Here is an 11,367-nt window from a genome sequence, read left to right on the forward strand (position 1 = left end):
CAAATTTGCAAGAGAGATGAGAAAATGTAAATTTACAAATTTACAAAGTTTACAAACCTTTGAGAGTCTTCTTGTCATCAGAAAGCTGGGTTATGATATAAATGACCACTGCCGCTATTGATATAGGACTCCTCCTGCAAGATCCCAAATAACGATCTTTCAGTTCTGCTATGTCCATCTTGGTCACGAGTATCTGGGGAGAGATAACTGAAACGTACCTTATGTCAAACTCCTCAGATTTTTGCACAGCTTCCTGAGCAGCTTTAACCGCATGGTTGGACATCCCGAGGTTAGAGCAGAACCTTCTCTGCAATATCAGCAAATAGAGAGCTATGAAACCACAATATCAGTACTAAGTTTTAAGTCAAGGTATAGGAAATCCTTACTCTAAATGGCAAGCCTCGTTCTCTTGAAGTGTTAAGTTTCTTCACAACCTCTCCATAGATGTATGCCTTTTTCTCATGAATGGGTATGTTAGCCAGAGCCACAAGTTCTTTGCCTGGAGTTGAGGACACTCGAGGACTTGAAGCCACCGGCACTAGTTGACCAGCATGAGCCTCTCTGCTTGTATCAGCGAAATTCGTTTTAGGTAGCATTAATATTCTGCTGAGGCTCTGAAGGAAGTCACGTTTTTCTTTTCTCCAATCCTCCTGCCAAGTTAATTCACATGCAATATATAGCATCCAAAACCTCTAATATATCCTGTCACTAAGCAAATCATCCATATCCATGAAAAGTCTCTTTAAAGATTATTGATTGCATAGTACAATTGACAACTTTTAAGTAGGAATCAACAAAACGCCTCTGTAATGAGTTATCAATCTTTCTATGCAAAAGCATAACGAGAAGAAACCAAATACTAGGAGGAAAAAGAAGTAACGAATAAAGTTAAAGTGGAAATATGGATAGCAAGAATACAAACCTCCAGCACTTTCATCATGTAGTTGATAAGAATGAATACGTAATCTTTATTTCTTATCTGAAGGATACAATGTTTATAACGGAATGAGCCTCCGGGACATCACCGGATCAATAACTCGATTCCAGAGCAACACATACGTCGCTAACAATCACCAAACAATGCATAAAACTGAATAACGAACAGAGTAAAGTCTTATATACAATCTTAGTCACGTGCTCCTTCCTCTCCTACGCTTCAGTCGCACGTGTCTTCTTCCTTGTGTACACTATGTATGGCTTATCAGTAGTCATTAAAGCTTCGAACATTATCCTTTTGGGCTTCCTGTATAGCTGATACCATAGCCATTTCATGAACCTAAAACAAAACAATAAACAACACACATCATAATGGCCATGCATCGCCAACCAAGACAATCAATCTATATTATAATATATGTAGTAAACATCCGAGAAACAAAAGTACCTGTTGCAGGTATTCTTCAACGCTCGTCGCCTCAGCAGGAAACACATCCTCAAATGTTGTCTTTGAAGAGTATTTAAAAACGGCAAAAAAAAAAAAAAAAAAAAAATTAGAAAAAAACATCATATAGTGGCAGAAGAAATTAATCACATTTGAAAACAGACGGCAAGCTGACAGATGTGTAAGCAAGAAAGCAAGAGATGATGAATTCGTTTGCAAAAAAACAAAACTACTTATTCTTATCTCAAGGCAAAAAAAAACACAAAGTAATCCTTCAAGCACATTAGAAGAAGAATCACAACTAAAAATGAAAGATAGAATAAGACAAATATTCACCTTGAGCTCAAAAGATTTAAGATCACGAGCTAGTTGCTCTGCATTGATTCCCTCCCGTGCGAGTAGTCTGTAATGTCCAACAACAACAACAACCAAAAAAGACAACAGAATCAATGAACCATTAAAAAAGGAACCTCCTTTTGTTCTGTAACTGACAATGTGGTTTCTCAAACGTGTAACAATAATGCAAGAGGTGGATCCCCAAATAACGAAAGCTGCGTGATATAAATCCAAAAACCAATCTCCAGCGGGAAACAACTTTGCATAAACCATGTACTCTCATTAGAAACCATGTGATCTAAACGTTTTCAATGCTTTGTAAAGTCCAAATCCAATATCTCAGAAGGGGATCTCAAAAGGGGGGGAATAAACGAAAAAATCAGAAATGGGACTACCTTTCAGACATGGTGGCGATAGTTTTAACGGTTTGAATCAAAACACGATCGGAGTTGGAGTTACGGTTCTGCCACCTCCCGAGAGAAGAAGAAAAGAAATCACGGGAGGAACCATTGGGCTTGGCGATGACAGTGGTGAGAGCACTATCGGCGAGAAGAGGGTTGGTTGGACCACCGACACGGTTGGGATCGCTGTTGGAAGACTCATTAGCAAAGGTACGCCACTCAGAGGTCTCATCGATGGAGTGAGATTCCAAGGCAGCCGAAAATGCACCGACTCTCTTCTGTATTTCTATGGACTGGGAAAATGAAAACCATGGTGAAAATTCTATAAAAGACTTAGGCTCCAAACAATGTTAGATGAGAAGTTACTTACTTTGTCATATAATCCAGCTTCCTGACATTGATGCGCAGCTTCAACCAAGAACTGCTGTCGCAATCTAGAATCAGTAAAAAACCTTCCAAGCTGACCTTCTTCACCAGAACCTCTTTCCCCAAGCATAAAGTAAAGGCCACCTTCTCGAAGCAGAATCTCAGTCAGCAGCTGCTTCAGCATAAAGTTTCTCTGCCTCTGTTGATCCGTATTACTTCTTCCAGACCAAGCTAATTGTCCCCCACCTACAGTAGCAGCAGCTTGTGCATAATACTCTACCGCCATTTGGAAATCTCCATGATGCAAAAACATTGACCCATATTGCCTTATCATGCTAGATGCCTCAGCATTAGGATCCATCACACTTAGTTTGTGGCCAGTCCCAGAGCCTTCTGATAAAACGGAATGGTCCACTAGACAAATAGCTATATGAAGAGCATCGATATTATACCCTCCATCTCCTGCTTCTTTGGATAAGTGCATGATAGCTGGTAGCAACTGAATGCTGAGAAGCAAAACATATGGATATACCAAGGGGTCTTTACCATTCTTCGTGTAGTATGAAGGCTCAAATTTATTGAGATAGGCCTGAAGATCATCTAAACTGTACGGTGCAAGGCCATCATTCAGGACCACAGATGAAGATCCACCAGTGACGTCCCTTATGCATGATAATTTGAACCATAAGAAATCTTCAATTGTGTTGAATAGTGTAGACAGATCCCTCAGTATGCGCTCAATTTGCCTACGGGAGCCAGAAATGATGGTGTAGAGTAAAAGTTTCTTCTGCATGTTGACTGATTTTCCGCGAGTTACCTCAGCACCAGGAGTATCATAAGCGTCCTTAAAACACATAGCAGGCTGTACAAAAAGTCAAAACTAGGATCAGTAGAAAGCACACCCAAACAGTCAATATGAGGGTAGCCAGTTAAAATGGCTGCTGCATAAGAGGTAGAGTGCATACCGAACAAAAAGTTATAACAATTCTAGCTTGACTTCTTAAAGTAGTTAGGGGAAATTAATAGTTTTCAGCTAGACGTATCGACAGTAATTCAAGGAAAGTGAACTAGTACTAAGTTTTAAGTCAAGGTATAGGAAATCCTTACTCTAAATGGCAAGCCTCGTTCTTTTGAAGTGTTAAGTTTCTTCACAACCTCTCCATAGATGTATGCCTTTTTCTCATGAATGGGTATGTTAGCCAGAGCCACAAGTTCTTTGCCTGGTATTGAGGACACTCGAGGACTTGAAGCCACCGGCACTAGTTGACCAGCATGAGCCTCTCTGCTTGTATCAGTGAAATTCGTTTTAGGTAGCATTGATATTCTGCTGAGGCTCTGAAGGAAGTCACGTTTTTCTTTTCTCCAATCCTCCTGCCAAGTCAAATTCACATGCAATATTTAGCATCCAAACCCTCTAATATATCCTGTCACTAAGCCAATCATCCATATCCATTGTCTTTTTAAAGATTATTGATTGCATAGTACAAATATACAATTGACAACTTTTAAGTAGGAAACAACAAAATATGCGCCTCTGTAATAAGTAATCAATCTTTCTATACCAATAAGCGGACAGCATCAAGAGATAATGAATTCGTTTGCTAAAAAACAACTTAAAAAAAGAAATTTGTTTGAGGACCATGTGAAAAGAAAACTACTTATTCTTATCTCAAGGCAAAAGAAACACAAAGTATTCATTCAAGCACATTAGAAGCAGAATCACAACTTAAGATGAAAGATAGAATAAGACAAATATTCACCTTGAGCTCAAAAGATTTAAGATCACGAGCTAGTTGCTCTGCATTGATTCCCTCCCGTGCGAGTAGTCTGCAATGTCCAACAACATCAAAGACAATAGAATCAACACTTGCTTGTGGACACTAGCTACTCCCATTTGAAAGGTTGAGTAATGAAGGAACATTTCAATTGTTTCATTCTCCCACCCAAATTAGCACTCCACAACTGATTGAAAATATAAAACTGAAGGTGAAGGGGATTACCTAGTGGCAGCAATAGACTGAGAAGGAGCTTCGTTCCTTAGGGTTTTAGCCTTGAGCTTCTTCGATAACGCTTCCAACTGAGCAGCTTTAACCGCATGGTTGGACATCCCGAGGTTAGAGCAGAACCTTCTCTGCAATATCAGCAAGTAGAGAGCTATGAAACCACAAATTCAATGCAGCCAACAAATTAATCACATTTGAAAAGCTGAAGGCAAACTGAGAGATGTGTAAGCAAGCAAGCATACAAAGGAAGGAGTCTAATGTCTTCGATACCAATAAGCAGACGACAGCAAGAGATGATGAATTCGTTTGCAAAAAAACAAAACTACTTATTCTTATCTCAAGGCAAAAGAAACACAAAGTATTCATTCAAGCACATTAGAAGCAGAATCACAACTAAAGATGAAATGTAGAATAAGAGAAATATTCACCTTGAGCTCAAAAGATTTAAGATCACGAGCTAGTTGCTCTGCATTGATTCCCTCCCGTGCGAGTAGTCTGTAATGTCCAACAACAACAACAACCAAAAAGACAACAGAATCAATGAAACATTAAAAAAGGAACCTCCTTTTGTTCTGTAACTGACAATGTGGGTTCTCAAACGTGTAACAATAATGCAAGAGGTGGATCCCCAAATAACGAAAGCTGCGTGATATAAATCAAAGCAAGCACATACAAAGACCAATCACCAAGCGGAGACAACATTGCATAAACCATGTACTCTCATTAAGAAACCATGTGATCTAAACGTTTTCAATGCTTTGTAAAGTCCAAATCCAATATCTCAGAAGGGGGGGTGATAAACGAAAATCAGAAAATGGGACTACCTTTCAGACATGGTGGCGATAGTTTTAAAGGCTTGAATCAAACCACGATCGGAGTTGGAGTTACGGTTCTGCCACCTCCCGAGAGAAGAAGACAAGAAATCACGGGAGGAACCATTGGGCTTGGCGATGACAGTGGTGAGAGCACTATCGGCGAGAAGAGGGTTGGTTGGACCACCGACACGGTTGGGATCGCTGTTGGAAGACTCATTAGCGAAGGTACGCCACTCAGAGGTCTCATCAATGGAGTGATCGAACACCAACTCCGTCTCCTTCTTACAATCCGTACAATACGCATCCGACATGATTACAGAAGAACCCTATGTTTTTTTTTTTGTTTAACCAAGAAAAAATAAATTTAAAATCAACAACCCTAAAAAATCGATCAGCAGAAGAAGCAGTAGCTAGAACCAAAGTTAAGAGCAGAACTAGAGAAGTATTTACATTGACTTTCATGTCGTATGAGGCAGTGGCCAGGAAGTAGCCTTCTCGTGGTTCATACTTCACTTGAGACACAAGGTTAGCATGAGCAGGGATAATGTTCAATGACTTTCCCATTCTTAGATCCCAAGTAGGGAACTGACTATCCTCACCACCAGATGCCAAGTGATAACCATTAGGAGAGAAGTTCACTGAATCAAGCCCATAAGAAGCTGCTAATGTTCCAACTTGTTGAAATGCAATTCCATAGACACTGCGACTGTGACCTTCTTGCAAAAGCAGCTCTGCGCCCGTGTTTATATCCCGCAATCTCCAAGTTTTTGTCAAAGAAAAAAAGAGAAAAAAGAGAAAAAAGAGAAGACGGCACATGTTTTTTTAGTTTTTTTTTAGGAATTGCAAACCTAGAGCAAGAACCACTGCTGCAACAATAGAAGTAATCACCACAGGAGTATTGAGTTTTATGGCTGGGTTGCGTTTTTTAGAAAGTGTTTGAAAGTGATGAGTAGAGTTGAAGTTGATGTGAGCAAATTTGTTAAAGTTCAAGCCAAAACTAACATGCTGCGAGATTAGTTTTTTCTCCTCCTCAGGGACAAGAGGATTAGGAGGAGGAGGAGAAGAAGTCATCCTGTTCAAAAAACATCATCATCATCATCATCAGAGCTTATTTGAGGCGATTTTGGCGCCAAAATCAATTTGGGGATAAAGTTTCGCTAAAAAAAATTCACCTGAGAACTAATCTAATCAAATCTAGTGGAAAAAAAAAACCGAACAGGCGAAGTCACTAGAACAACGATCATCATACAAAAACAAACTAGGATGAACAATTAGGTAAGTAATCGATTTTCCCGCCAAAATCAATTTGGGGATTTCGCTAAAAAAAATTCACCAGGAGCCCTGAGAACTAATCAAATCTAGTGAAAAAAAAAACCGAACAGGCGAAATCTGAAAAACCTAGGTCATGCGAAGCTAAACGGGAAACCAAAAAAAATTTCGAGGTTGAAGATGAACCGATGTACCTGAGGAAAACAAACTTGCGAGTTTATTTATTTGAGGCTTGCGTGAGTCTTGTGATAAAGCTGAGACTGAGAGAAACACACAATTAGGTCAGCGAAGACGATGAATGTTCAGAGGGAAACGAAAAAAAAAGGGATGTTCAGAGGTTGAAGACGATGAATGTTTCTTTTTTCTTTTTTTTTTTTGTTTATAAGGGGAAAAAAAACGAATTAAGTTTCCGCGTTTAGACTAAACCGGTCTAATAACCGGTTTAGTTTTAATTTCTTAATTAGCTGATTACGCAATTAACTGAATTTTTTTTTTTTTTTTTTTTTTTTTTTTTTTTTTTTTTTTTTTTTTGTTACTTACATGTAATTTCTTGATTACGCAAGTAAACTGAATTTCTAATTTCGTAAAAAAAAAAAAAAAAAAAATTAATTACGTTCCGCGTTTAGACTAAACCGGCTAATAACCGACTTAATTTTAATTGTTTTTTTTGGTTCACTTTTGTTTTTGCCTGAGATCGAGAGAGTGGGATAAAAATAAAAATAAAAATAAAAAGCTATAATATTTTTCTCAGACGAGAGAACGAGTTTAATTTGGAACTCAAATCCAGATCGTGGGGAACGAAACGAGCCCAACGAATCCTCCGATCCATGGCAGCTCGTAAGAGAGCTTCTTACGATGTACAACAACCCGTAACATGTTTTGTTCCTGTGAGATGCGTTCTGAGGCGTAACATGTTTGGTTTAAAAAAACTCAAATGTTCAAGTGTGAGTTTTTTTTTTTTTTTTTTTTTTTAAACTTATCTATCCATCTACTATGAATCTAGTAGTATCCTAGAGAGCAGATATAAGGAGCATCTAGCTTTAGTCATATTTGTTTTTAAAGTACCCTCTGTGGTCATTGCCATTGCTAATAAGAGCTGATATAAGTCATTACAGAGGCGCATATTTTGATGTTGCTACATTGTTTTCCAAGAGTGTTGGTAATCATTCTAACATGTTTCTTGGTTTTCTTTTAATCCTGTCTAGGCTGCTCTTACAGTTAATTTCTTATGAGAAAAAAGACATTAATTTTAGTAACTTAAACTCTTTCAGCAAGTGTTGAGGTTATATAGCAAAGAGCTACCTGACATGAGATACGCTTCAAACACTGCGAAACAATCTGCGTTTCTTGAGAGATGTGTCTCTAAAGGGTATAAATCTTCTCTTTATCATTAGTTCATAACCTTTCTTTAGTTGTTTCAAGTTGGACTTCTGTTGAGAATAAAACCCATTTTCTTAATCGCACTTATATTGCAGAAAGTATTGTTCATTGGTTTTGAAGTCCACGCTTGGTGGAGTCTCAGATGAGGTAATTAAGAACCTTTGGTGATTTTCTCTCGTTAGTTCTTGATCAGAAGCAGCTTAAAGATATGTATTTTCTATGAACTTTTCACAATTTGAAAATCTTATGCACTTAGGAGTTTGCTGTTTTGTTCCAATAGGCAGAATCTGTTTTATTTAATCTACCAATGCATCCCATTTAAGATTGTCTGCTTTACTGCATCTCAATTGATTATTTGGCGTGTGCTTTTTGTAGATCTTGGCTGCAATCACTTATCAAATAGTCCCTGCTGATACACAGTATGCTGAGATACCTCTTGCTGCTGTAACATACACACACCAGAAAAAGGTTCGTTTTGGTCTTAGAGCAGACACTGCCATGGATATTTATAACGACGAGTACTTCAGCTGGATTAGAGCAGACACTGCCATGGATATATTATCACAGGGTCATTGGAGTTTCAACTTTTTATCTCTTCGTTGAAGGCACTGCTGCTTCCCCAAATGCATCTCGAGTTTTGGAGACCATCCCTGTGAGCTTTCTTTTTTTTGTTACAATTGATCTCTGTTCGTGAATCCTGATTTTGTCTTTTATGTTGTAATTCACAGTGACATTATTTGTTTGCAGGGTGTAAATTTTATATACAGGACAAGAGAACTAGAAGAAGAGCAAGCTAAGAGGTAGTATTCTTGTGTTTTGTTTTGTCCTTAAGTTATGGATTTAGAGCTATCTAGGTAAAGATATGAAGGACATAAAGGAACCAACTGATCTGTTTTTCTAGACAAAGCCTAGAAATAGTGGTATAATTGATTGGTGTGCTATCTTGATATATTAAAAGTGAAATGGTTGTTGTAGAGGTGTTATTTTTGAAGTTCCATCTCATTTTGGTTTTACAGCCGGATATGGAATGAGACTTGGTTGGCGAAGTTTTTCTACAAACCGTGTAATTACGAATTGTTCGTGAAACAAAACTTGAATATGGAAATGGGCATCACTATGGCAAGGGTACTTGTTACGTTTGACTTATTCAGTCAGTCAGTCACTAGAAAAAAATGATAGAATAGCCAACTTTTTTCACATTCTCTCTCCTTTTGCTTAGGATGCTGCTGGTATGGAGTGGATACTGCATCTTGACACTGATGAGCTTGTACATCCTTCTGGAACCCGTGAATATTCCTTGAGAAATTTGCTCCGAGATGTTCCTGCAGAGGTGGATGAAGTTCTCTTTGCAAATTACGTGAGTTAGAAAAAAGTCTTTCAAGACATTGGAATTGTGGTTTTTCCTTCGGGTTTGGATAACTCGCAAATGTTCTTGTTTCAGGAGAGCAGCGTTGAGCGAGATGATATCAAAGAACCTTTCACTGAGGTACACAACATTATCATATAGAGCTTCCTATATATCTTGAGATGTATGCTCCTATGAGTATCTATAACATATCCCAAAGTGTTTTTTGTAACATGTAGGTATCAATGTTCAAGAAGAATTTTAAACATCTTCCTCGAGATGTTTACTATGGAAACTATAAAAAGGCAACTCGTGGCAATCCAAACTATTTTCTAACCTATGCAAATGGAAAATCTGCTGCTCGGATTCAAGATCATCTTCGGCCCAATGGTGCTCATCGATGGAACTACAAATGAAGAACCCAAAGTATGTTCTTGTCCTCTCACCTTGGCTTAGATATTCTTTTGCTTTCTTAATCTGACATTGATCCCATCTTTTTTGCGACAGCGTCATGGAACGACAAATGCCCTGTCTCCTGAGGTTTTGAGCTTTTTCATGTGTTCACGCATTTTAGATTTGTTGTGAGACTCACTTTTATCTCTTGATGATTTGTTATCTTCAACTTCTATTTGCGGTTTAATCCTCACTTCAGCTACAATGCTTTTGATGAATTTCTATTAAAAGCTTTGGGCTTCCCTACAAAAACGTGTTAACTGAAGACTTAACTCTGAAGCATCAATGTGTCCTTGTGTGTATGGTTCATCCTTGTGTCTGTAACTATAATTTCATTCTTTTTAAAATCTGTTGTTTCCCTTTACCTCTTAAGCCTCCTTACTTTGTTCGTCATTTTGTTTCTCTGTGACATGCATCTACCTTTCTTTCTTCCCCTTTTAAGTCAATAGACATTGCTCTTCCTTCGAAAAATAATCCATAAGGCCTGTTTCTGATCTGATACAGGTGATTTTGAGTATTGTACTCGGATCTTTAGGATGAATCAGAGAAGGTTGAGTCTCTCACTACTTATTTTGTTTCTCAAACATGGGAATGGTTTTCAGCATGAGGAGATCTACGCTGTTGTAAAGTAATTCATTACGATGGGAGCGTTTGCGGGTGCTTGTGAAATGGTCAGGTTGGCCAAACGAGGTTGTATGCCAGGCCAGCTTTAGGGTCAACCAAAGATATGGAGAGCGACCTGCTCTAAAGTCAGGGTACCAAGATTCTATATGACACTGATCAGCTTTTCCAGTGCAGAAACAGTTATCGAAATCTGCAGCTGCATGTCCGAGGGTTTCTGATGCAGACATGATAAAGAGTCTCTACAGACAAGTTTTGAATGGCCGGTCTGGGATTCGGATGACAAGGGTAAAAGCTTGGTTGAAATTTCTCTGACGCAAGTAGACAATATTCCCAGCTGTTCTCAGAGTGTCCCCCAGAACTTTTGATGTCCTAGCTAAAGACAGAGCCTTCAAACTTCATTTCTGAACCTTCATATTCTATCATTGCGAAGTGTTCAAGCAAACATGCATGAACTAAATGATTCAATTTACATACTTGTTTCTTGTTTTACTTAATTGTGTGTGTTTCAATCTCTGATAATGACACGTTTTATTCCACCACATCACATCAAAATCATAACTAAAAGGTTTAATTTTGACACACACTTTTGTTTTCTTGTCCGGAAGTAAATCATAATTAACAAAAAGGTTTTACAACAATTAGTACACATATGTTTCCATTTTACGATTCCAACAAAATTGTTACTCCCTCTCTGTTTCACAAAAATAAGTTATTTAAATTTTTTTTATATATAAAGAGCGTTATTCTCCATTTTCAATGTATTTTTATGCTAAATTTTTTAATTTATCCTTAAATCTACATTTTATTTTATTGAATTTAAATTATTAGCCACTTATTAGGATAAATATGTAAAATTCAATATTTTCTTAATTTGCTTGAAATGTGTTAAATAACACTTATTAAACTTTGATAAAAATTTATTAGCATATACATATTACTATTTAACATAATGTTAATGATGATATCGAAAAGTAATGTATTGTATGTGTAGAAA

At 37.7% G+C, this 11,367-nt stretch overlaps 2 protein-coding genes across 13 annotated transcripts; one reads left to right on the top strand and one right to left on the bottom strand.

The window, feature by feature from the left end:
- Positions 1-948: 948 nt before the first annotated feature.
- On the bottom strand, positions 949-6,954 carry LOC147943226 (nuclear pore complex protein NUP93A-like). The gene is made up of 12 exons (XM_087513023.1): positions 6,766-6,954; positions 5,753-6,374; positions 5,312-5,628; positions 4,916-4,982; positions 4,485-4,615; positions 4,245-4,311; positions 3,592-3,855; positions 2,489-3,346; positions 2,113-2,411; positions 1,718-1,784; positions 1,385-1,444; positions 949-1,276 (listed from the first exon to the last, which is right to left on the bottom strand). The coding sequence occupies exons 2-12, from the start codon at positions 6,116-6,118 to the stop codon at positions 1,202-1,204; spliced, it is 2,571 nt and encodes an 856-aa protein (XP_087369149.1). The 5' UTR covers positions 6,119-6,374; positions 6,766-6,954; the 3' UTR covers positions 949-1,201.
- A 309-nt stretch (positions 6,955-7,263) lies between these two features.
- On the top strand, positions 7,264-10,867 carry LOC147943227 (glycosyltransferase-like At2g41451). 12 transcript variants are annotated; one of them, XM_087513038.1, is made up of 11 exons: positions 7,321-7,515; positions 7,687-7,730; positions 7,843-7,940; positions 8,047-8,098; positions 8,327-8,603; positions 8,699-8,751; positions 8,968-9,076; positions 9,171-9,308; positions 9,393-9,437; positions 9,536-9,722; positions 9,804-10,113. In XM_087513038.1, exons 7-10 carry the CDS (start codon positions 9,050-9,052, stop codon positions 9,710-9,712), a joined length of 387 nt encoding a protein of 128 aa, XP_087369164.1. In that variant the 5' UTR covers positions 7,321-7,515; positions 7,687-7,730; positions 7,843-7,940; positions 8,047-8,098; positions 8,327-8,603; positions 8,699-8,751; positions 8,968-9,049; the 3' UTR covers positions 9,713-9,722; positions 9,804-10,113. The 12 variants fall into 11 exon arrangements, 5 of the variants coding, with proteins under 5 accessions (XP_087369165.1, XP_087369162.1, XP_087369166.1 ...); XR_015598241.1 differs by lacking the exon at positions 7,687-7,730 and adding an exon at positions 10,254-10,867 and having other exon boundaries at positions 7,264-7,515; positions 9,804-9,877; XR_015598242.1 differs by lacking the exon at positions 7,687-7,730 and adding an exon at positions 10,254-10,867 and having other exon boundaries at positions 7,264-7,515; positions 9,804-9,836.
- Positions 10,868-11,367: the final 500 nt, after the last annotated feature.

This window comes from Camelina sativa, chromosome 5 (assembly GCF_030686135.1).
Source record: "Camelina sativa cultivar CO46 ecotype springtype chromosome 5, ASM3068613v1".
Classification (NCBI taxonomy): domain Eukaryota; kingdom Viridiplantae; phylum Streptophyta; class Magnoliopsida; order Brassicales; family Brassicaceae; genus Camelina; species Camelina sativa.

Bases quoted from the DNA above. Each gene is read 5' to 3' on its own strand.
- LOC147943226 (XM_087513023.1), bottom strand. From the start codon at position 6,118: ATGTGCCGTCTTCTCTTTTTTCTCTTTTTTCTCTTTTTTTCTTTGACA. The intron at 3,856-4,244 runs GTGAATATTTGT...TTGACTTGGCAG, and splicing joins TTAAATCTTTTGAGCTCAAG to GAGGATTGGAGAAAAGAAAA. The intron at 1,277-1,384 runs GTACTTTTGTTT...GTTTTGTTTTAG, and splicing joins TTGAAGAATACCTGCAACAG to GTTCATGAAATGGCTATGGT.
- LOC147943227 (XM_087513039.1), top strand. From the start codon at position 9,050: ATGGAAATGGGCATCACTATGGCAAGG. The intron at 9,309-9,392 runs GTGAGTTAGAAA...TTCTTGTTTCAG, and splicing joins AAGTTCTCTTTGCAAATTAC to GAGAGCAGCGTTGAGCGAGA. The intron at 9,438-9,535 runs GTACACAACATT...TGTAACATGTAG, and splicing joins TCAAAGAACCTTTCACTGAG to GTATCAATGTTCAAGAAGAA.